This window comes from Cetorhinus maximus, chromosome 3 (assembly GCF_964194155.1).
Source record: "Cetorhinus maximus chromosome 3, sCetMax3.hap1.1, whole genome shotgun sequence".
In the NCBI taxonomy this organism is placed as follows: Eukaryota; Metazoa; Chordata; class Chondrichthyes; order Lamniformes; family Cetorhinidae; genus Cetorhinus; species Cetorhinus maximus.
The window spans coordinates 54,721,823-54,746,541 of record NC_135881.1 but is presented as its reverse complement, the minus strand read 5'-3'; the positions used below and the strand labels follow the sequence as shown (position 1 = coordinate 54,746,541).

Genomic DNA, 24,719 nt, shown 5'->3' with positions numbered 1-24,719 from the left:
CCTGGCAATAATACTGAAGACTTGTGCTCCAGAAATAGCCACGCCCCTAGCCAAGCTGCTACAGTCCTGCTACAACACTGGCATCTGCCCGGCAATGTGGAAAATTGCTCAGGTATGTGCTGTCCATTAAAAGCAGGACAAATCAATTCTGGCCAGTTACCTCCCCAACCATCTACTCTCAGTCATCAGCAAAGTGATGGAAGGGATCATCAACAGTGCTATCAAGCAGTATGTAAACAATAATAGCCTGCACATTGATGCTCAGTTTGGGATCCACCGGGATCAGTCAGCTCCTGACCTTATTCCAGCCTTGATCCAAACATGGAGAAAAGAACTGAATTCCAGAGGTGAGGTGAGAGTGACTGCCCTTATATCAAGGCAGCATTTGATCGAGTGTGGTATCAAGGAGCCCTAGCAAAACTGGAGTCAGTGGTTGGAGCCATACCTAGCACAAAGAAGGATGGTTGTGGTTGTTGGAGGCCAGTCATCCCTGTCCCAGGAAATCACTGCAGGAGTTTCTGAGAGTAATGTCCCAGGTCTGATCATCTTCAGCTGCTTTATCAATGACCTTCTCTCCATCATAAGGTTAGAAATTGGGGTGTTCACTGACGATTGCACAATGTTCAGCACCATTCATGACTCCTCAGTTATTGAAGCAGTCCACATGCAGCAAGACCTGGACACATGCAGGCTTGGTCTGAAAAGTGGCAGGTGAAATTTGTGCCACACAATTGCCAAGCAGTGACCATCACCAACAAGAGTGAATCTAATGATCATTGGCATTCAATATCTTCAGCGTTAGTGAATCCTGCACTATCAACATCTTGGGGTTACCATGGACCAGAAACTGAACTGGAGCAGCCATATAAATACTGTGGCTATATGAGCAGGTCAGAGGTTGGGAATTCTGTGGTGAGTAACTCACTTCCGTCTCTCTAAATCCTGTGCACCAACTACAATGTACAAGTCCAGAGTGTGATGGAATACTCTCCACTTGCCTGGATGAGTGCAGCTCCAACAACACCCAAGAAGCTCAAAACCATCCTGGACAAGGCAGCCCGCTTCACTGAGACCCCATCCACCATCTTAAACATTCACTCCCTCCATTATTAACGCATAGTGTGTACCATCTACAAGATGCACTGCAGAAACTCACTAAGGCTCCTTTGACAGGAACTTGCAAACCCACAACCTTTTCCATCTAGAAGGACAAGAGCAACAGACACATGGTAACACCACCTGCATGTTCCCCTCCAAGCCACACACCATCCTGACTTGGAACTATATTGCTGTTCCTTCACTGTGGCTGGATAAAATTTCTGGAACTCACTTTCTAACAGCATTGTGGGTGTACTTACACCACATGGACTGCAGCAGTTCAAGAAGGCGGCTCACCACCACCTTCTCAAGGGCAATTGGATGTGGGCAACAAATGGTGGCCTTGCCAGTGACGCCCACATTCCAAGAAAGAATAAAAAAAAGAACAGATTGCATAAGGTGGCACTGTTCTGCTTAGAGAAGAGAACGTTGAGAGAAGATTTAATAATGGTGTTCAAAATCATGAGACAGAGTGCTGGACAGAGTAGATAGGGGCAAACTGTTCCCATTAATGGAATGGTCGTGAAACAGAGGACACTGATTTAAGATAAATGGCAAAAAAATCAAAGGCAGCTTGAGGAAAACCTTTTTTATGCAGTGAATGGTTATGATCTGGAATGCACTGCCTGAGTGTGGTGGATGTAGATTCAATGATAGTACTAAAAAGGGTATTGGATAATCTAAAGGGAAAAAAGTGCAGGGGAAAAAAGTAGGGAAAGGGTGGGGGGAGTGGGACTAACTGAGTCACTCTTGCAGAGAGCCGGCTATGTATCTTCACAGTTGCGTGCAGCCACAATGCACCCTCCATTAAGAGCTGCTTTTAATTAATATCAGGGAAGCCCAGTTCCCTGCCCTCATGAACAGACATGCAGCCTTCAAGCAGCACAGTAAGATGGCTGCACATCTGATACATAACAATGAGCTGCCAGCACTAATTTCATGTGGATTCTGTGCCACATGAACAGGTATATGCCGTGCACACTTGTTTTCAGATGCAATCAATGTCCTAACCAAAATATGATGATAGAGAACACACAGGAATAAAATCCCTTCTTAATATATATTCAAAGATAAATGACATTGAAAAGTTTTAAAATGTGGTCATTAGTACATTAATCAAAATAAACCTGGGTGGTTAAAGTATTTTTCCTTTCATGACTCTTAATCTAATCATCCCTGGGTTTTGGAACAAAGTGCTTATTTCCTGCTCCAGTATTAATGGTCCCATTCTGTACCCATTGTAAAAAGAAATTAAAAGCACAGTAAAAAGTATTTATTGAACTCCAAAGAAACATCTTTTTTAATTGGGTGTGTAATGTTAAATGGGGACTGTGACCCACAATAATTCTCCTCCTCGCATGTTGGAGGAAGCAAACCTGACAAGGGCAGGAAAAGGAAAGAGGAAATATTCTAAGAGCCCCTGCTGTTTCAAGCTGAAGCAATTTAGGTGTGGAAGAATGTGTTGAACCCATCTGTTACAGTTTTTCTTTTGAATTTAACAATTCTGAAGGGGTGTTTTTGTTGAAGAAGATCTTAAAGGAACTATAAACATTATATGATTTGCACAAGAAGGTAACATTCCTGAACTGTTTGTGTGTTGCAGATTCTACATGTACCTTTGAAGAGAATAGCTGTGGTTGGTTTGAGAACATGTCTAATGACAACTTTGATTGGATCAGGAGCTCAAGCAGTGCTTTACCTTCAAATATCAAGAATCAGGCCCCTGCTCAAGATCACACCACCAATACAGCTGAAGGTAGGAATTCATTGTGCGAGATCTTTGCACTTTAGAGCTTTGTTGCTTTGCATCAGATCCACAAAGTATCCTCTCAGACCACCCACTGGGCAATGTTTATTCATTTTCAACTACATTTCTAATTATTTTTTTCTCTTTCAATTGCTGCTGAACTATAGTGAATCAGATTTTAGATGCTCCTAAATTATTTTCAATTAACAATCAGTGGAAGGGTAAAACCTGAGATTGTTTCACTTGTTTTCTAACCATTTTATTTTACCTGGTTTTGGAAGGCTGGTGGCGACTGGCTTCAAGAGTTTTGAGTTTGTCTTAGAGCAAAAATTGGAAACATAAGCTTTTTCCAAGCCTTGACAAATGGCTGAAGCAATTTTGGCTGTTTTTTTTTTTAACTATGTCTGCCATGTTGCTTTTGCGGTGGAGGCAGAGCTTGGCTTCACATGAAGTTCTCATTGGCCTCCTCCGAGTATCAGTCATAGTTACAAAACAGCAGCCATCAGCCCACGACCCCCCCACCCCCACAAATCCGCTGCACTGAGATCAGACAGTTCTGATAAATAATTGCACCAAAAACATTAATATCTTTTCACTACAGACGCTAAGTTACCTGTTGCAAATTTCTAGCATTTTTGTTTTTGATTCTAAAGTTGAAGTTGGTCAGTCTTACATTGGGCAACTCCAAGGAACACGCATTTAAATGTGCGTAGCACACAACTGACTTAATCATTCATTCCAGATATGACTGACTATATAAAACACTATTATGCCTTCTTCTCCATGGCCAGAGCTGTTTACAATTCCCCATGATCATCTTCTAATGCAAAGAAACCCCTCACCCTCTTTTCTCTACTACCAACCATCTTCTCGAACCTCACTTCAAAGAACAAAAGAACAAAGAAAAGTACAGCACAGGAACAGGCCCTTCGGCCCTCCAAGCCTGCGCCGATCATATTGCCCGTCAACTAAAACATTTTGCACTTCCGGGGTCTGTATCCCTCTATTCCCATCCTATTCATGTATTTGTCAAGCTGCCTCTTAAACACCACTATCGTACCTGCTTCCACCACCTCCTCTGGCAGCGAATTCCAGACACTCACTACCCTCTGCGTAAAAAACTTGCCCCGCACATCTCCTTTGTAGTTTTCTCCTCTCACCGTAAATCTATGTCCCCTAGTAATTGACTCTTCCACCCTGGGAAAAAGCTTCTGACTATCTACTCTGTCCATACCACTCATAATTTTGTAAACTTCTATCAAGTCGCCCCTCAATCTCCGTCGCTCTAGCAATCCGAGTTTCTCCAACCTCTCCTCATAGCTAATAACCTCCAGGCCAGGCAGTATCCTGGTAAACCTCCTCTGCACCCTCTCCAATGCCTCCATACCCTTCTGGTTATGTGGTGACCAGAATTGCACGCAATATTCCAAGTGTGGCCTAACCAAGGTTCTATACAGCTGCAGCATGACATCCCAGCTTTTATACTCAATACCCCTGCCAATGAAGACAAGCATGCCATATGCCTTCCTCACTACCTTATCCACCTGCGTTGCCACTTTTAGTGACCTGTGGACCTGTACACCCAGATCCCTCTGCCCGTCGATGCACTTAAGGGTTCTGCCATTTACTGTATAATTCCTGCCTGTATTAGACTTTCCAAAATGCATTACCTCGTATTTGTCCGGATTAAACTCCATCTGCCATTTTTCCGCCCAAGTTTCCAACCGAACTATATCCTGTTGTATCCTTTGACAATCCTCTTCACTATCTGCAACTCCTCCAACTTTAGTGTCATCTGCAAACTTACTAATTAGCCCAGTTACATTTTCCTCCAAATCATTTATGTATACTACAAACAGCAAAGGTCCCAGCACTGATCCCTGCGGAACTCCACTAGTCACAGCTCTCCATTCAGAAAAGCACCCTTCCACTGCTACCCTTTGTGTTCTATGACCCAGCCAATTCTGTATCCATCCTGCCAGCTCACCTCTGATCCCGTGCGACTTTACCTTCTGTACCAGTCTGCCATGAGGGACCTTGTCAAAGGCCTTACTGAAATCCATGTATATAACATCCACTGCCCTTCCATTGTCGATCATCTTTGTCACTTCCTCGAAAAACTCGATCAAGTTAGTGAGACACGACTTCCCCTTCACAAAATCATGCTGCCTCTCACTAATACACCCATTTGCTTCCAAATGGTAGTAAATCCTGTCACGAAGAATCTTCTCCAATAATTTCCCTACCACTGATGTAAGGCTCACTGACCTGTAATTTTCTGGATTATCCCTGCTACCCTTCTTAAACAATGGAACAACATTGGCCATTCTCCAGTCCTCTGGGACCTCACCCGTAGCCAGTGAGGATACAAAGATTTCTGTCAAGGCCCCAGCAATCTCCTCCCTTGCCTCCCTCAGTACTCTGGGGTAGATTCCATCTGGACCTGGGGACTTATCCACCTTAATATTCTTCAAGACGCCTAACACCTCCTCTTTTTTGATCTCAACATGATCCAGGCTATCTACACACTCTTCCCTAGACAAATCGACCGCCAAGTCCTTCTCTTTGGTAAATACTGATGAGAAGTATTCATTTATTATCTCTCCCATTTCTCCTGGCTCCACACACAGATTCCCACCTCTGTCCATGAGTGGGCCCACCCTTTCCCTGGCTACTCTCTTGCTTTTTACATATGTATAAAAGGCCTTGGGATTTTCCTTAATCCTGGTTGCCAGTGACTTTTCATGACCCCTTTTAGCCCTCCTGACTCCTTGCTTAAGTTTCTTCCTACTTTCTTTGTATTCTCCACGGGCTTCATCTGTTCCCAGCCTTCTAGCCCTTACGAATGCTTCCCTTTTCTTTTTGACTAATCTCACAATATCCTTCATTATCCAAGGTTCCTGAAACTTGCCATGCTTATCCTTCATCCTAGCAGGAACATGCCGGTCCTTATCAACTCTTATTATTATTCTTATCAACTGATGTTTGAAAACCACCACATGTCAGTTGTTGATTTGCCCTCAAACATCCGCCTCCAGTCTATATTTCTCAGTTCCTGCCTAATATTGTTATAATTAGCCTTCCCCCAATTAAGCACCTTAACCCGACGACTCCTGTTATCCTTATCCACCAATACCTTGAAACTTACTGTATTATGGTCACTTTTCCCGAAATGCTCTCCTACTGAAACTTCGACCACCTGGCCGGGTTCATTCCCTAATACCAGGTCCAGTATTGCCCCTTCCCTAGTTGGACTATCTACATATTGTCTCAGGAAGCCCTCCTGGATGCACCTTACAAATTCTGCACCATCCAAACCCCTAGCACTAAGTGATTCCCAGTCGATATAGGGAAAGTTAAAATCACCCACCACAACAACCCTATTGCTTTTACATCTTTCCAAAATCTGCCGACATAACTGTTCCTCAATCTCCTGCCGGCAATTGGGAGGCCTATAGTAAACCCGCAACATTGTGACTGCACTCTTCCTATTCTGGAGCTCTACCCATATTGCCTCGCTGCATGAGCCCAATGAGGTGTCCTCCTGTCGTACAGCTGTGATATTCACCTTAACCAGCAGTGCAACTCCCCCACCTCTTCTACATCCCTCTCTATCCTGCCTGAAACATCTAAATCCTGGAACGTTTATCTGCCAATCCTGTCCATCCTTCACCAAGTCCCTGTAATAGCAATAACATCATAGTCCCAAGGACTAATCCAAACTCTAAGCTCATCTGCCTTGCCTGTTATACTTCTCGCATTGAAACAAATGCATTTCAGACCCCCAGTCCCACTGTGTTCAGTAATTTCTCCCTGCCTGCCCTTCCTCTTAGTCCTGCTGGCCATATTCACTGGTTCCCAGTCCTTTATTTCACCTGCTGACCTATTGCTCTGGTTCCCACTCCCCTGCCATACTAGTTTAAACCCTTCCAAGTGACACTAGCAAACCTCGCAGCCAGGATATTGGTGCCCCTCCAGTTTAGATGCAACCCGTCCTTCTTGTATAGGTCCCACCTGCCCCGGAAGAGATCCCACCGATCCAGATATCGGAAACCCTCCCTCCTACACCATCTGTTCAGTCTTGCACTTCTCCAACAATGAGGAGCTCATTGACTTCTTTGTCATTAAGGTTGATACCATTCCTTCAGCTGTCACTGCCGCATATATTGCTTCTCCTTTTTCACAAAGCCAATCCTTCTTTACCTGTCTGACACAGTTGACACAGTTGACCACACCATCATCCTTCAAAGGAACAATGTTGTCGAGCAGAGTCGAATAGTTCTTGCTCTGTTCTACTTTTACTAAAACAGTCATTGCTCAAAAATCTGTTGCAGTAACTTTGCTTTCCACCTCCAGTCAGCTACCTCTAGTGTCCGCCAAAGACCTCTCCTTGACCTCCTATTTCTCAAAACATGGTGCCTATCAATGGCATCATTCGAAAGGAAAACATCATGTTTCCATAAATATGCTTATGGCAGCAAGCTGTACCTCACCACCACCTCTCTCAATCCCTCAAATGCCTCTGTGTTATCTGATAGATCGTTTGACATCCAATCTCAATTGGGTCAAAATTTGCTCCAATTATAAGTTGTGTCACAGACAGAATGTATGTGTTTCCTTACTTCCCATTATCAGTATATTTTGTATGTAGGAGTTATCTCTTTTCTTACCCTGGAGTGTGTGTTCCAATTAAATAATTCAGCAGCAAGCTTTTGTGAGTTTAAAAAAGAATGTTATTCTCGCACTTACCCCGAATTAAAACGCGGCATCTCATACACTCGTTCTCACATGCATTCTCACCCACACAAAGATTAGATACACATGAAGGAAATGTTCTTTCACAGATTATAATTATCTCAGTCTCTGGTTTATGTTCTCTGGACTGTCACGTGCCAGCCTGTTGTCTTGAATGAAGTTGATGCTTTAAAGTTGAAGTGAGGGTCTTGTAAGGTGAAGGATTCACAGCAGATTGTGAGGTTTCCTGTCATCAACTAGCTAGGATCTTGGTTCTCTGGTAAACTTTAACTGGAACAGGTTACGTTCTAAGCCTGATGTCTCGCAGCCTATTTCATGTCTGATTCATAGACTGGCTGAACTGATGATTTTGATGGCTCTGGTGGTTCTAACAGTAACCAGCTTCGAGCTTTAAACAGTCCAAGAAACACATAGCTGTCTTACCATGTGACGTTTCACAAGTTCAAAGCCTGGTCCAACTAAAGGGGTAGTGTTCATGTTAATTCCACAATCTGCGTTGTGGTTTAAAGTCTTTGAGATTGACCCAGTCTAGTTTCAATGGGGAAGGCTATCTTAATTTAATGGAAGGTTGATAGTGTTCATTCACTTGCCCATCTGCCACAAATGGTGTTTCAACCTTTCCTTTTGCCCAGCATGAAGTAGGGAGGTAGGCAGCCTAGAAATTCTATAGTCCTTTTGTATTGGTCTAATCTTAAACAAAGAGATGTGTGGATTCCCCAGATGGCTGTGAATGTCAATATTTAGTTTAGTATCCCTTGAGTCTGAGTACTGTCTGTAGTTCAAGTGCCGCACCTTTTATGCTTTCATGGTATGTGGACATCTCTGGCAAGAACAGCATTTGTTGCCCATCCCTAATTGTCCTTGCACTAAGTGGCTTACTAGGTCACTACAGTTAAGAGTCAACCATATTGCTGTGGATCTAGAGCCACATGTAGGCCAAACCAAGTATGATGGCAGATTTCCTTCCCTAAAGGGCATTAGTGAACCAGATGGGTTTTTACAACAATCGATGATGGTCACCATTATTGAAACTAGTTTTCAATTCCAGATTTATTGCTTAAATTCAAATTCCTCAATGGTGAGGTTTGAATCCACATCCCCAGAGCATTAGCCTGGTACTCTGGATTACTAGTCTAATGCATTACCACTATACCAACATTTCCCTAAATGATTTGCAGCAAGCATTTTAATAGCTTGTTTGTGTCCAGTTTAGTGTTTACTGAAAGTTCATAATATCACTTTTCTATATAGGGCATGACAAGTGAGAATACCTAAAGTGGGTGCAAGAACAGATAGATATGGGGGAATAAGTGCACAAATTGTTGGAAGTGGCAGGGCAGTTTGAGAACATGGTTAAAAAGACATATAAGATCCTGAACCTGAAAATATAGGCACAGAGTAAAAAAACAAGGAAGTTATGATGCACCTTCATAAAACATTGTTTCAACCTCAGCTGGAGCATTGTGTCCAATCCTGGGCACTGCCCCTTTTGGAAGGATGTGAAGGCTTTAGAGAGGATGCAGGAGAGATTATTAAAATTGTTCCAAGGACCAGGGACTTCAGCTATATGGATAGATCTGAGAAGCTGGGTTAGTTCTCCTTAGAGACGAAAAGGTGAAGCAGAGATTTGATAGAGATGTTCAAAATCATGAGTGGTTGAGACAGAACAGATAGAAAAAACTCTTCTCATAGGCGCAGAGGCCGAGCACTGAAGAATGCTGATTTAAAGCAATTGGCATGAGGAAAAACTATTTTACACAGCAAGTAATTAAAAAACTTATAGACAGCGAAATAACTGATTGTGACATGCACATGGGATTGCAGTGCAAGCTGAAATATCATAAATAAACTTTAAAAAATGTAATTTTTTATGATAATGGAAAAGATTAAAATTCCGCAGCTATAAAACTAACTTTTCAGAAACAGTGAGGCTGTTCATAAGTAACCTTTAAAAACCTCATACAACAAGGTGTAACTTTTTTGAGGGTTTTTACAGCAAGACTAATAGTGTAAAAGAGAAAGTTTTCATCAGTTCAGTGATTTCTACTTGATTGCAGTCTGGGGATACTTCAACAGCACTCCCTATGGTAGAACGTAAGTTTGCTGACAACAACTCCTAGACTTCGGTGAATTCCTGAGGCAGAATTTTTCATTCCACGGGCGGACGTGTGCCCGACCAAGCGTAAAATAGCACACGATGACATCGGGTAGGTGTCCTGATGTCATCACGCACTCATACGATATTTCATTCGGTGGGCGTGCGTGAGAGTCAGCAGCATGCCCCCTGATGATTAAGAGGCCTGTTAAGGCCTATAAAAAGCCAGTTGACGCTGACTTTTCATTGCCCGTCCAATGTTACGGTTGGCGGGTGAGCTAATCGGCCAAATGGCCTTTGGATTTTTGAGGAAACCTCATCCAAGGGCAGGATGAGGTCCCCGATATTAATTTTAAAAAATAAAAATGTTTGGGCAGAATTTTTATTATCTATATGTTGAGGTGAGTGATTCTTATGTGTGGACATTCTTTTCGAGATTTCATGCTGTTTATTTTTGTATTTAAAATTCTTCAGCTCCCTGAGGTGGCTCTCTGCCTTCAGAGAGCTTTCATTGAGCGCTCCCCTGCGCCTGCACTTACGTCAGCGCTCGCCCTCCTCCTGCCCCCAACCCAGCAGCACTGAGCTTCTCAGCGTGCCCTTCACGCTGGCTGGCCATTAATTGGCCAGCCCGTGTGAAATTGTGGCTGGGGGCCTATAGTGGTTGGCAGTCCGTTCCCCAGCCGCTCCTGACCCCGCCGATCGCGCCTGCCGACCTAAAACTCCTGCCCTTAGGTTGAGCATAGCCTCTTTGCTTTTGTAATCCGTGCCTCTTTTTAGAAGCCAAAGATCCCATATGTTTTTTTTGACAGCCTTCTCAACTTGTTCTTTGTTCCGCCACCTTCAAAGAGTTATGTAGGTAAACCCACAGATCCCTCTCTCTTCCTGCACTCCCTTTAAAATTATCCAAATATCTCCTTCTTTGGATCATTTAAAAAAAATTGATTGCACTCCTATGGATGCTTTACTATGTTAAAGGCACTATATAAATGCAAATTGTGTGGCATTGCATAGTGATTTAAATTATTTTTTCAAGTGTACTTTTGGAATTATCTGCCTTTTATTTCAGGACACTTCATGTTTATCCTGAACGACAAGAGCAACTTTTTTCAGACCGCAGAACTGGCCAGTCCCCGATTCAACCAGTCAGGCCCAGGGTGTACCATGTCTTTTTGGTAGGAAATAATTTCAAATTCATGATGATTTGGCAGAATGTGGAGGTGATTCTTTTGAAGTATCAGATCTCTCTACTGCACTTAAGATAATTTTGAAAGTTGTAACTCGTGTTAAAGCCCTTCACAATTTGAGTTTATTTTATATATATCATTAACAGATATTAGGAACGGAAAACTTTAAGGATAAATTTTTCCCTTATGCACTCCCAGCTTCACTTGAGAAATGTATCCTCTTCTTCGCTGGAACAAAATTTAAGTTAAAATTAAAATTTAAGTTATAATTAGTATAATTTTTAAAGCTATTTCCATCAAATCAGCTTTTTACTGACTTAAATCATGAAGGCACACTTTAGCCAATACTGAGCGGTTATTTTTTGACCATTTTTAATGTCTGAACAAATTATCTGCCATTTTATATCTGCAACAGGTATTACAATTATGGGCAGGCTGTAGGGGCAGCAAAAATGTATCTGGAAGTCGATGGTGTGCAGACTCGTACTGTGGTGTGGTGGACTTACAATACTCAGTACAATCAGTGGTTGCAAGGCTCTGTGCAGCTTGGGCGTCTAACACGACCCTTCTCTCTTACGTTGGTGAAAGTCAGCCTGAGCCTTTATGATGGTGTGGCAGCAATGGACGATATCATGTTTGTCAACTGCTCCCTCCCACCAGCTGTAGACAACTGTGAAGGCACAAACTGGTTTTGGTGTGAAGAAACCAGAGCTTGTATTGACCAGTTACGAGTGTGTGACCTTGTAGATGACTGTGGTGATGGTTCTGATGAAGACAACTGTGGTAAGTGGAACTTGAGAATTCTGATAAAGGCTAATGTTGCCCATCCAAGAAGTTTGTGTTTAAATTGAAAAGAGCATTTGTATAAATTATTTTACACATACATCAATGTCAAGGTGTATTGTTCCTTAGCTTAATTGCTATTTGCCAATCATGATAATTAACATTGGCTAAAATGCAACTTGCCCAAAGTTCTGTACATCTGGCAGGCATGCGGCTAATGGCTTGGGAATTTGGTCAGGACTCAGATGTGATATAAACAAAAAGCCAAAAGCTACTGCGGATGCTGGAAATCCAAAACAAAAACAGAATGACCTGGAAAAACTCAGCAGGTCTGGCAGCATCGGTGGAGAAGAAATCAGTTAACGTTTCAAGTCCTCATGACCCTTCGGTCTGCCGACCGAAGGGTCATGAGGACTTGAAACGTTAACTGATTTCTTCTCCACCGATGCTGCCAGACCTGCTGAGTTTTTCCAGGTCATTCTGTTTTTGTCTCAGATGTGATATGCTGGGTACTGGACTTTTCCACCAATTTCTGCAGGGCCTTGTTTAGGGCAGAGCCTTCATCCTCTTTCCAGTAAACCCTTCCACCTTCGCCACCACCCCACCCCTCAGCCCCAACCCCCCAAAAAAAAAGAAAAACCCATGTCAGGGTGAGGAAAGAGGTCTCCCAGGCCAGGAGTTTACTTAGCCCAGCCTAGTGGCGTGGGTATGAAGATATGTCTGCAATGGAAGTGGGGCCATCTGGAGGTCCAAACCTTGGCCTGGATCTCCAAAGACCGCAGCTGTCAAAATTCATAATTAACCACTGTCCCCCACCCTTTCCCCACCCACCCCCCAACCACCACTCCCCCACAACGCTTCTGACGTTGGAGCTGCTGGAGTCCTCTGAAGCATAGAGGATCTGCCTCAATATGTTCCCCCATGCTATGGCGCTTAAGCTACACCCCTAGTATCTTGGTAGCCTGGGCGCCCACTGGATATTTTTAAATTGGGGAACCTCCCTTTAACCACACATACTCTTATGGGGGCAAAGGAAATGAAAATCCAGGGAGATATATAATGGTGGACTGAACCAATATCATCTGTTTTCCACCATCACTTCAAATCAACGTTACACATTTACCTACAGAAGGATGGGTTGACATTTGTCCTTTGACATTTTCTCAGTAAATTGAAGAAGTTGCGTGAAGTTCATGATAGAGTACATTGCATATAATTTGGAATGTTAGATTCACTCGGCTTTCTGGTGAGTTAATGTTGCAGATGATTCTAGCCACAACCTCTTCTCCTGGTTGACATTAGGAATCAATTTTCAAATATAAGTGTCTGTGCATGATTACACATTTAAGTAATCAATCCCTTTCTTTCCTGCCTTTGACAGCTCATGATCTGCTTTGTAATTTTGAAAATGGGCTGTGTAACTGGCAGCAAGCTAAAGAAGATGATTTTGACTGGACAAGAAATAAGGGACAAACTTCAACAGTCAATACAGGGCCATCCAAAGACCACACATTGGGGACAGCAGAAGGCTCCTACCTTTACATTGAAGCATCTGACCAACAATTTGGAAGTACAGCTGTTCTCCTCAGCCCAGTCTTGGATGCCACTGTCAATCATATCAACAAGACCTGCATCTTTCGCTTCCATTATCACATGTTTGGAGAACAGATTTTTAGGCTGGCAGTTCGCAAAAGGACATTCCGCAATATGAAGGGGGAGGAACTTTGGGCAAAATATGGTGCCCATGGTGACATATGGATAAGAGAGACTCTATTTATCAATAGTTCTCAACCATTCCAGGTAAGCATAGTTAAATAATACAGAATCATCTGGAATTCTTTCCCTAAACTTCTCTGTCTCGCTACCTATCTTGCTTCCTTTAAGATGCTCCTCTTTGACCAAGAGTTCAGCCATCTGTCCTAATATCTTATGTAGTTTGGTGTCAAATTTTGTTCTATAATGCTCCTGTGAAGTGCTTTTGGACATTTTCCTATATTAAAGGTGCTATTTGGATACTAAATGTTGCAGAATAACAAGAGCAGTGGATCACTTATAATCAAATTTTGGTATATAGATCGATAGATAGATAATTAGTTTACTGAAAATTTATCATGGCGGCAGGTACCAAATGTGATGGCGATACAAATGAAACAAGTAATAACAATTCACAACATAGACATCATTGAAATTAAAATAAAGCATAAATTAAAACGATTGCACAATTATGAATGTTTACAGTAGGTTGTAAAATGCAGGCCTCCTTAAGCTACAGAATATAAGTGGAAGATCCACTGCACCCTGAGTTTTGTATTAAAGTCCATCGATCATATGTTGTCAGATTGACTTCCTTAAGTTCTCGATAAAGTACATCTTATTTATGAGTTTTATAAAATAGGAGATTGGGCCGTCTCGCAGTCTGTTTGTTTGTGGTTGTTTGTAGCTGGAACGTATATATTTCATGCAATACTCTTAAAAAGGCTTTTGAATTGTACCATTACCTCAGTGGAAAAGCATACCTCAAAAATTTATTTAAAATTTTTATTAAAATAAATAAAAAGTTCTTGGCTGCATGTGGTGCCACGAGCATATGTTTCTTTTTGCTTTTTTTAATTGGTTTCGATGTATGATATCAGAGGTGGAATATTTCAGAGCTGTCCCTATCCTGTCCTATGACATTTGTTAGTTCCAACACCAATACCTTGCCAATTGACCAATTTGAGGAAAATCGCAGCTGGTTGACTGTTCCTCAAACAATGTGGGCTTTTGACCCCTAGTTGACCATGGTGCCATGATTTCCAAAGCCTGTGGAGAAAATCCTGCCCTATGCTTCATAGTAGCATCATCAGACAAAAATAGACATTGAGTCAGAGAAGGCAACAGTAGGATAGATAGTTAAAAGCTTGGTCAAAGAAGTGGGTTTTAGGAGGTGTTTTAAAGGAGGAGAGGGACATGGAGAGGCAGTGACATTTAAAGCGGGAACTGAGGGCCCAAATGGCTAATGGCATGGCCGCCAACATTGGAACAATGGAGGTGAGGTTACACAACCAGCCAGGGTTTGAGTGATGCATTATTCTCAGAGGAGGCTACAGAGATTGGGAGCAGTGAGCAATGGAGGAATTTGAACAGAAGGATAATAATTTTAAAATGCTGGCATTGCTGGACTGGCAGCCAACATTAGTCAGTGAGCAGAGGGGTGATGAGCGAATAGGACTTGTGCGAGTTAGGATACATAGAACAGAGTTTTGGCTGAGCTCAAGTTTATGGAGGGTGCAAGATGGAAGGCCAGCAGAAAGAGCTTTGGAATAGTCAAGCCTGGGGGTAACAAGAGCGTGGATTAGGGTTTCAGCAGCAGATGGACAGAGGCGGGGCTGAGGCTGCTGATATTGTGGATGTGGAAGCAGACAGTCTTGGTGCTTGAGATCCAACTCCATATAATTTAAAGTTTCACGGCCATTGTGAATTGACATGAAAAAGATAACCTATAGTCACAAATAAATTGTTTTACAATATTTTGGTTTTTGCAGATGCATTGACCCTCTACATTAATACTACTGAGCCTGGTACTTGCTTTAGAAAGCAGAAATCAGGCAGCATTGAGTTTTAAAAGCAAAAAACTGCGGATGCTAGAAATCCAAAACAAAAACAAAAATACCTGGAAAAACTCAGCAGGTCTGGCAGCATCTGCGGAGAGGAGCACAGTTAACGTTTCAAGACCGAATGACGCTTCAACAGAACTAAGTAAAAATAGAAGAGAGGTGAAATATAAGCTGGTTTAAGGGGGGGTGGGACAAGTAGAGCTGGATAGAGGGCCAGTGATAGGTGGAGATAACCAAAAGATGTCACAGACAAAAGGACAAAGAGGTGGTGATATTATCTAAAGGAATGTGCTAATTAAGGGAAGAAAGCAGGACAAGCAAGGTACAGATAGCCCTAGTGGGGGTGGGGTGGGGTGAAGGAATCGAAAAAGGCTAAAAGGTAGAGATAAAACAATGGATGGAAATACATTTAAAAATAATAGAAATATGTGGGAAAAGAAAAATCTATATAAGTTATTGGGAAAAAAAGGGGGGAATCGGAAAGGGGGTGGGGATGGAGGAGAGAGTTCATGATCTAAAATTGTTGAACTAAATATTCAGTCCGGAAGGCTGCCTAGTCAGAAGATGAGGTGCTGTTCCTCCAGTTTGTGTTGTGCTTCACTGGAACAATGCAGCAGGCCAAGGATGGACATGTGGGCATGAGAGCAGGGTGGGGAGTTGAAATGGCAAGCAACAGGGAGGTCTGGGTAATGCTTGCGGACAGACTGAAGGTGTTCTGCAAAGCGGTCACCCAGTCTGCGTTTGGTCTCTCCAATGCAGAGGTGACCGCATTGGTAGCAACGAATGCAGTAGACTAAATTGAGGGAAGTGCAAGTGAAATGCTGCTTCACCTGAAAGGAGTGTTTGGGCCCTTGGATGGTGAGGAGAGGGGAAGTAAAGGGGCAGGTGTTGCACCTTCTGCGGTTGCATGGGAAGGTGCCGTGGGAGGGGGTTGAGATGTAGGGGGTGATGGAGGAGTGGACCATGGTGTCCCGGAGGGAACTATCCCTGCGGAATGCCACCAGGGGGGGTGAAGGGAAGATGTATTTGGTGGTGGTGTCATGCTGGAGTTGGCGGAAATGGCGGAGGATGATCCTTTGAATGCAGAGGCTGGTGGGGTTATAAGTGAGGACAAGCGGGACCCTATCATGGTTCTGGGAGGGAGAGGAAGGTGTGAGGGCGGATGCGCGGGAGATGGGCCAGACACGGTTGAGGGCCCTGTCAACCACCGTGGGTGGAAAACCTCGGTTAAGGAAGAAGGAAGACATGTCAGAGGAACTGTTGTTGAAAGTGGCATCATCAGAACAGATGCGACAGAGGCGAAGGAACTGAGAGAATGGGATGGAGTCCTTACAGGAAGCGGGGTGTGAGGAGCTGTAGTCGAGGTAGCTGTGGGAGTCGGTAGGCTTGTAATGAATATTGGTGGACAGTCTATCACCAGAAATTGAGACAGAGAGGTCAAAGAAGGGAAGGGAAGTGTCAGAGATGGACCATGTGCAAATGATGGAGGGGTGAAAATTGGAAGCAAAATTAATAAATTTTTCCAGGTCCAGACGAGAGCATGATCTTCCTTCCACAGCTTCCAACCTGAAAGTCTCCCAACTTCGGACAGCCCGCTTCTATCTGCTACCCAAAATCCAAACAGGACTGTCCCGGTCCCGATCGTGTCAGCCTGTTCCTACCCCACGGAACTCATTTCTTGCTATCTTGACTCCATTCTCTCTCCCCTTGTCCAGTCCCTTCCCACCTACATCCGTGATTTCTCTGACACTCTACATCATATCAACAATTTCCAGTACCCTGGCCCAACCGCCTCCTCTTCACCATGGACGTCCAATCCCTCTACACCTCCATCCCCCACCGGGATGGTCTGATGGCTCTCCGCTTCTTCCTTGAACAGAGGCCTGAACAATCCCCATCCACCACTACTCTCCTCCGTCTGGCTGAACTTGTTCTCACACTGAACAATTTCTCCTTAAACTCCTCTCTCTTCCTCCAAATAAAAGGTGTGGCTATGGGTACCCGCATGGGCCCCAGCTATGCCTGTCTCTTTATGGGATATGTGGAACATTCCTTGTTCCAGTCCTACTCCGGCCCCCTCCCACAACTCTTTCTCCGGTACATCGATGATTACTTCGGTGCTGCATCAAGCTCTCGTCTGGACCTGGAAAAATTTATTAATTTTGCTTCCAATTTCCACCCCTCCATCATTTTCACACGGTCCATCTCTGACACTTCCCTTCCCTTCCTTGACCTCTCTGTCTCAATTTCTAGTGATAGACTGTCCACCAATATCCATTACAAGCCTACCGACTCCCACAGTTACCTCGACTACAGCTCCTCACACCCCGCTTCCTGTAAGGACTCCATCCCATTCTCTCAGTTCCTTCGCCTCTGTCGCATCTGTTCTGATGATGCCACTTTCAAAAACAATTCCTCTGACATGTCTTCTTTCTTCCTTAACCGAGGTTTTCCACCCACGGTGGTTGACAGGGCCATCAACTGTGTTCGGCCCATCTCCCACACATCCGCCCTCACACCTTCCTCTCCCTCCCAGAAACATGATAGGGTCTCCCTTGTCCTCACTTATCACCCCACCAGCCTCCGCATTCAAAGGATCATCCTCCGCCATTTCCGCCAACTCCAGCATGATGCCACCACCAAACACATCTTCCCTTCACCTCCCCTGGCGGCATTCCGCAGGGATCGTTCCCTCCGGGACACCCTGGTCCACTCCCCCATCACCGACTACACCTCAACCCCCTCCCACGGCACCCTCCCATGCAACCACAGAAGGTGCAACACCTGCCCCTTTACTTCCCCTCTCCTCACCGTCCAAGGGTCCAAACACTCCTTTCAGGTGAAGCAGCATTTCACTTGCACTTCCCTCAATTTAGTCTACTGCATTCGTTGCTACCAATGCGGCTTCCTCTACATTGGAGAGACCAAACGCAGACTGGGTGACCGCTTTGCAGAACACCTTCAGTCTGTCCGCAAGCAATGCCCAGACCTCCCTGTCGCTTGCCATTTCAACTCCCCACCCTGCTCTCATCCCCACATGTCCGTCCTTGGCTTGCTGCATTGTTCCAGTGAAGCACAACGCAAACTAGAGGAATAGCACCTCATCTTCTGACTAGGCACTTTACAGCCTTCTGGACTGAATATTGAGTTCAACAATTTTAGATCATGAACTCTCTCCTCCATCCTCACCCCCTTTCTGATTCCCCCCCTTTTTTTCCCAATAATTTATATAGATTTTTCTTTTCCCACCTATTTCCATTATTTTTAAATGTATTTCCATCCAATTGTTTTATCTCTACCATTTAGCCTTTTTCGATTCCTTCACCCCACCCCACCCCCACTAGGGCTATCTGTACCTTGCTCGTCCTGCTTTCTACCCTTAATTAGCACATTCCTTTAGATAATATCACCACCTTCAACACCTCTTTGACCTTTTGTCTGTGACATCTTTTGGTTATCTCCACCTATCACTGGCCCTTTATCCAGCTCTACTTGTCCCACCCCACCTTAAACCAGCTTATATTTCACCTCTCTTCTATTTTCACTTAATTCTGTTGAAGGGTCATTCGGACTCGAAACGTTAACTGTGTTCCTCTCTGCAGATGCTGCCAGACCTGCTGAGTTTTTCCAGGTATTTTTGTTTTTGTTTAGCATTGAGTTATACTTCGTTTTATCAGTTCCTGTGTTGGGGGCAACACTAGCAAGGTAGCATTTATTGCCCATCCCCTTGGTTGTCCCAAGAGCATTAGCAGTCAATCACACCGGGCGGGAAAGTCAGCATGATTCCCGCAAGGCAGTGGGATGGCCCAACATTCATTATCTTCAGCTCTTCAGCTCCGCGAGGAGCATGGCGAATCTCAAGGCAGGTGGGTAGAAGTCGCCCACTCCGTGGTTAACTCATGGGGTCAAAGGCCCTGGTGCCATACTTAAAGGGCATCAGGAGAGCCATTCGCTCACTGCAGGCCAGAAGCTCCGCATTTCTCCTCCAGAGTCCTTGCAGCTGCAGCTCTATCTGAAGAAGCTGGCAGATGTGAGCAATCACATCCTGGGTCATAAGAAGGCACCTCCTGCATTGCCTTTCATCTCTAGATAAGAGCACCACTTGAAATACAGCCATGGTCAGGCCAATGCTCACCATTTCAGTGGACCCTGTTCACCAGCATCTTGACCTTCTAGAGGACCCACTGCCTCTTGCTGCTAAGGCCCTTGCTCCTCCTGGTCCTGTGCAACCAGCGCCGGGCCCTCCCTGTCATCATCTGGATGAGAGCCATTACCAAGGCAGCCTGCATCGCCAACACCTCACTGGATTTGACGAATTGAAGTGATAAGTTTTGTGAACATGTTCTTTACAGGTTTCCCTTCACCTCAACACCAGCAGGCCAGTGCTAAGCCCTTCGTCAGGTCTCCAACTAGACATGACATACCCACCCCACCCTAAACAAATCCACAAAGTTCAGACCTGCCCGTACCTGGTCTAAACTGCACACTTTGAGTTTCACACTCCTGGCCTACCAAAATCTGACTTCAGTGGAGGCAGCTCAGCTGATGATTTAAATGGCCATGTGCTTCCGTAAACCACGCATGTGTGAAACGGGCCCCACCTCCATTCCCACCCTGCATGGAAATGGGAAGTGCTGTGTTTGGGGTGGGACTTATGATTTTCAGCCACTTCTCTCCATCGTGGAAAAAATCTGGGCTTGCATTGCATGTTCTGTAATACTTAGAGAAAGTACAATACTGTGGAGGTGTATCTAACCATATGCACAATACTGTGCTTGCTGGCATATAAATGCCAATGATGCTTTTAATATTGAAGAGTTGAATATCCTATCAGTTCTTCACTAACATCCAGAAGTTATAGGCAGCACATGGGAATATTTTAGTGTTTAATATTCTTGTTTAATATTCAACAGTAGTATAAAGCCCAAATAGTGTGAAGCTACTTTCCTGAGGTCAGTTCACCTGAGATGGAAACTCAAACAAGTAGAATATTGGCTTCCGTTATTTTGCATTGTGTTACTGACCTCACACGCAAAAAGAAAAGCTCCATAAGACAACGTGGTTCTTCAAGGCACAGAGTGCTGAAAGTATATTTTGTTAGTTTATTTAATCATAAGAAGAGTTGTACAATCCGTCAGGGAGGTTCACTGTTGAAACTTTTCATTTACATTGTGCCATAAAAATGAAAACACAGACGATGGCTGTCTCATTTTTTTACCCATTTATAGTATAGGTTGTGAGCATTTATTGCCCATCCCTAGTTGCCCTTGAGAAAGTTGTGGTGAGCCCCTTTCTTGAACTAGTGCAGTCCATCTGCTGTAGGTAAACCCACAGTGCCATTAGGGAGGGAGATCCAGGATTTCGACCAAGCAGTGATGAAGAAATAGGGATAAACTTTTAAGTCAGGGTGGCATGTGCCCTGGAGAGGAACTTGCAGGCAGTGGTGTTCCCATGTGTCTGCTGCCCTTGTCCTTCCAAGGAGTGAATGTTTAAGGTGGTAGATGGGTTGCTGATCAAGCGGGCTGCTTTGTCCTGGATGGTGTCCAGCGTCTTGAGTATTGTTGGAGCTGCACTCATCCAGGTAAGTGGAGAATATTCCATTACATTCCTGATCTGTGTTTTGTAGATGGCAGAAAGGCTTTGGGGAGTCAGGAGATGAGTTAGTGCAGAATCCCCAGCCTCTCACTTGTTTCTGTAGCCACAGTACTTGTGTGGTCAGTCCAGTTAAACTCCTTGTCAAAGGTGACTCCCAGAATGTTGATGATGAGGAATTAGTGATGGTAATCACTTTGAAAGCCAAGGGAAAGAGGATATCCTTTCACTTGTTGGAGATAGTCATTGCCTGGCACTTGTGTGGCATATTACTCACCAATTATCAGCCCCAAGCCTGGGGTATTTTCCAGGTCTTGCAGCAAGCTGGCACAACTGTTTCAGTATCTGAGGAATTATGAATGGTGCTGAATATTGTGCAATCATCAGTGAACATCCCCATTTCTGATCTTATGATGGAAGGATGGTTACTGAAGAAGCAGCTGAAGATGATTGGGCTTAGGGCACTGTACTGAGGGACTTCGGCAGTGTGTTCCGATGCTGAGATTATTGGCTTCCATTACCTACAACCATCTTCCTTAGTGCTAGTTATGACTCCAACCAGAGTTCTCCCCCTGATTGCTATTTCAATATTACTAAAGCTCCTTGATGCCTTCAAATGCTGCCTTGATATTTGGGGCAGTGACTCTCACCTCATCTCATCTCTGGAATTCAGCTCCTACATTTATATTTGGACTAAGGCTGTAATGTAGCCTGGAACCTGGGTGGTCCTGGCAGAATGCAAACTGACATTGGCGTGCAGGTTATTAGTGAGTAAGTGGCTCTTGATAGCATTGTTGATGATACCTTCCATCACTTTGCTGATGATCAAGAGTAGACTGATGGGACAATAATTGACCAGGTTAGATTTGCCCTACTTTTCATGGACAGGACACACCCGAGCAATTTTCCACATTATGAACTAGATGCCAGTGTTGGAGTTGTGCTGAAACAGCTTGGCCATGGGCACAGCTAGTTCTGGAGCACAAGTCTTCAGCAGTACAACCAGCAGAATTTTATTAGGGCCCATAGTTTTGTTTTTAGATCCAGTGGACTCAGTCATTTCATGATATCTTGTGGACTGAATCAAATTTACTGAAGGATCGCATCTATGATGTAGGGTACCCAGGAGGAAGCCACGGTGAATCATCCATGCCGCACATCTGGCTGAAGATGATTGCACTTCATCCTTCACTCCTGCACTCACATGCTGGGATACACCATCATTGAGTATGGGGATGTTCATGGAGCCTTCTCCCCCTGCTCATTGTTTAATTGTCCACCACCATTCACAATTGCAGCAGGACTGCAGAGCTTTGATCTATGCTGGTGTTAGCTCTCTCAATTTGAGCTATCCATTCTAATGTTACTTCTCTACCTCCTTTTAATATCTGAATATTGATTTCAATGACCAAAAACTAGAGAGCACTGTGAATCAACCTTGCTGGCATCTTAGCCTAATCTTCCCATAGCAGTTCACTGATAGTTATCCAGTTTAATTTAAATTCAATTAATAAAATCTGGAATTGAAAGCTGGTCTCTGTAATGGTGACCATGAAACTATCATCAATTGTCATAAAAAACCACTTGATTCACTAATGAACCAGACCCACAGCAATGTGATTGACTCTTAACTGCCCTCTGAAAAGGTCCAGTAAGCCACTTAGCTCAAGGGCAATTAGGGATGGACAACAAATGCTGGCCTTGCCAGAGACGCCCACAATCCATAAAAGAATAAATTTTTTAAAGTGCCGTATAGTCACAAAACACAATTACAAAAAGAAGGCACCTTGTGATGTACTTAACACAAGGTGTTAATATTTGCAGATGTTTGAGGTGTTCAATGCATTTTGTGAACATATTACAAAGGCCCAGTGAAATATTTTATTGCAATGCGATTATAACATTAGGCTTTTCAAATTTGACAGTAATAATGGGAATAAGTCCTGCAATTAATAACGTTCAGTCACATTACTGGCATTGCCTCAATATCATCACAATTGTTCCTAGGTAGGTACAAGGAATTTAGGTGAGGCTATGTGCTTGAATTAGGATAATATATAAAGGCTGAGATCTGCTAGCTAACCCTTTTGCAGTTTTGATGCTGTTTGTTGTTGAAAGCAGTGATGGTATTGGACTTGCTGCATACGTCTGTCATTTACAAATAACTCAAGAAAAGTTCAAAAACATATCTCACATTGCAATAACAGCACAAATTGCTACTTATACAGTGAGCAACCCTACCTCATTTCGACGACAGTAGAAAATCAATTACAAAACAGTTTCTGTTCATCGAGGGAACAAACTCGGCTTTAACGTTTCTTTGAAATGAGTCATGCTGCTCCCGATGAGATTTATTTGAAATTGCCTTTGTCCCAGTAATAGTAAATTGTAGCTCAATGTCTTATTATTTCAGTGTGATCCATGAATATCTTTATGATTACTCCGACTCTTAGGTTCAAAGAAAAAAATACATCAAGGATGAAGAGCACCCAGAGCAATGACAAGATAGAAATACAGTAAATTCTGGTTAATCTATTCAGATCAAAATAAACCTATAATTTTCAAACCCATCCACGTTAGTAATATGATATTAAAACACATCTTACACTTCAAATGTCAGCTTACTTCAGTTTCCCAGTAATTTGTTGTATTGTGCAGGTAATTTAGTCAGGTAGCTGTGGGAGCTTGTTGTGTGCAAATTTACCTGCATTGCTCACCCATATAACAATAACAGAAGTATTTAATTGATTGTGAAGCACTTTGGACATCTTGATGATAGAAGTTTTACATAAACATAAATTTTTCTTACCTAAATACCGTCAAAAATCCCCAAGTACGTACATTTTCAGATCAATTGTATTTTATGTTTCCTCCTTAATCTAGCTCCAAGTAAACAGAATTGAGATCTGTGGTGTCATTTACAAAGTAAACAAAGAAAATAAAATTGCTTCATTCATTAGATAAAAACAAAAAGCTAAAAGCTACTGCGGATGCTGGAAATCCAAAACAAAAACAGAATTACTTGGAAAAACTCAGCAAGTCCGGCAGCATCGGCGGAGAAGAAATCAGCCAACGTTTCGAGCCTTCATGGCCCTTCGGCAGAACTGGAGCATAGTTAAAATTCATTAGTAGTTAGTAGTTAGTTAGAATTCATTAGTAGTTTTGATAACTGCATTCACAGCTCTTTCTGTGATTAATTGCTCAAACGCAACCTGATCTTAATCTATCATTTATTGATCACTTTCTAACCACTTCTAAAACTATCCTGTAAATGGTGTATTGCATACAGGATTATCTGTCTAGATATGATCAAGATGATTCAATACACATAGTATCGACAAGTACCAAGCATTATCCTACCACAATCAAATGCAATAATGGCCTGTATGTAGCTGCACTGGTTCAGTGGGTAGCTCTCCTGTCTCTGTGCTGGAACGCCCTGGGTTCAAATTCCACCCCAGGATGTGCTGGCCATGAAAGAAGCCAGTGTGTACTAGTGCTAGTCCCCAGCCCAGATAAATGTGGATTAGTGTTAGTGACAAAAACAGCATCTTGATCTAAAACCACCTGGCAAAACCGATATGAATGTGATTAGCCAGTATTGTGGTGTGGCCATATAACATGGGAAAAGGCTGAAAGAGGAACCAACCAATGAAAGCAGCTACATTTTAATGTGAAGCCATAAACATTTACTGTTCTAATCAAATGTTTTTATAGTTGCTCCTGCTCATTTGCCTTGAGTTCAAAGGGGATCAAAATCCCTCAAGAACAAAGATGATTTCTGAAGTATCTATGTATGTGAAAACCAGCAGGTTTTGGATTTGGATTTCTACATGAATTGAATAATTATTTATTTCACACCATTTTTC

At 43.3% G+C, this 24,719-nt stretch overlaps 1 protein-coding gene across 1 annotated transcript in view; it reads left to right on the top strand.

Annotated features, from left to right (window-relative positions):
* Positions 1-24,719, top strand: part of malrd1 (MAM and LDL receptor class A domain containing 1) — a 314,776-nt gene that overhangs the window by 18,869 nt on the left and 271,188 nt on the right. The window contains exons 4-7 of the mRNA XM_078535594.1: positions 2,702-2,854; positions 10,762-10,867; positions 11,295-11,662; positions 13,044-13,462. Coding sequence (XP_078391720.1) covers positions 2,702-2,854; positions 10,762-10,867; positions 11,295-11,662; positions 13,044-13,462 — 1,046 coding nt within the window. The remainder of the gene's footprint in view (positions 1-2,701; positions 2,855-10,761; positions 10,868-11,294; positions 11,663-13,043; positions 13,463-24,719) is intronic.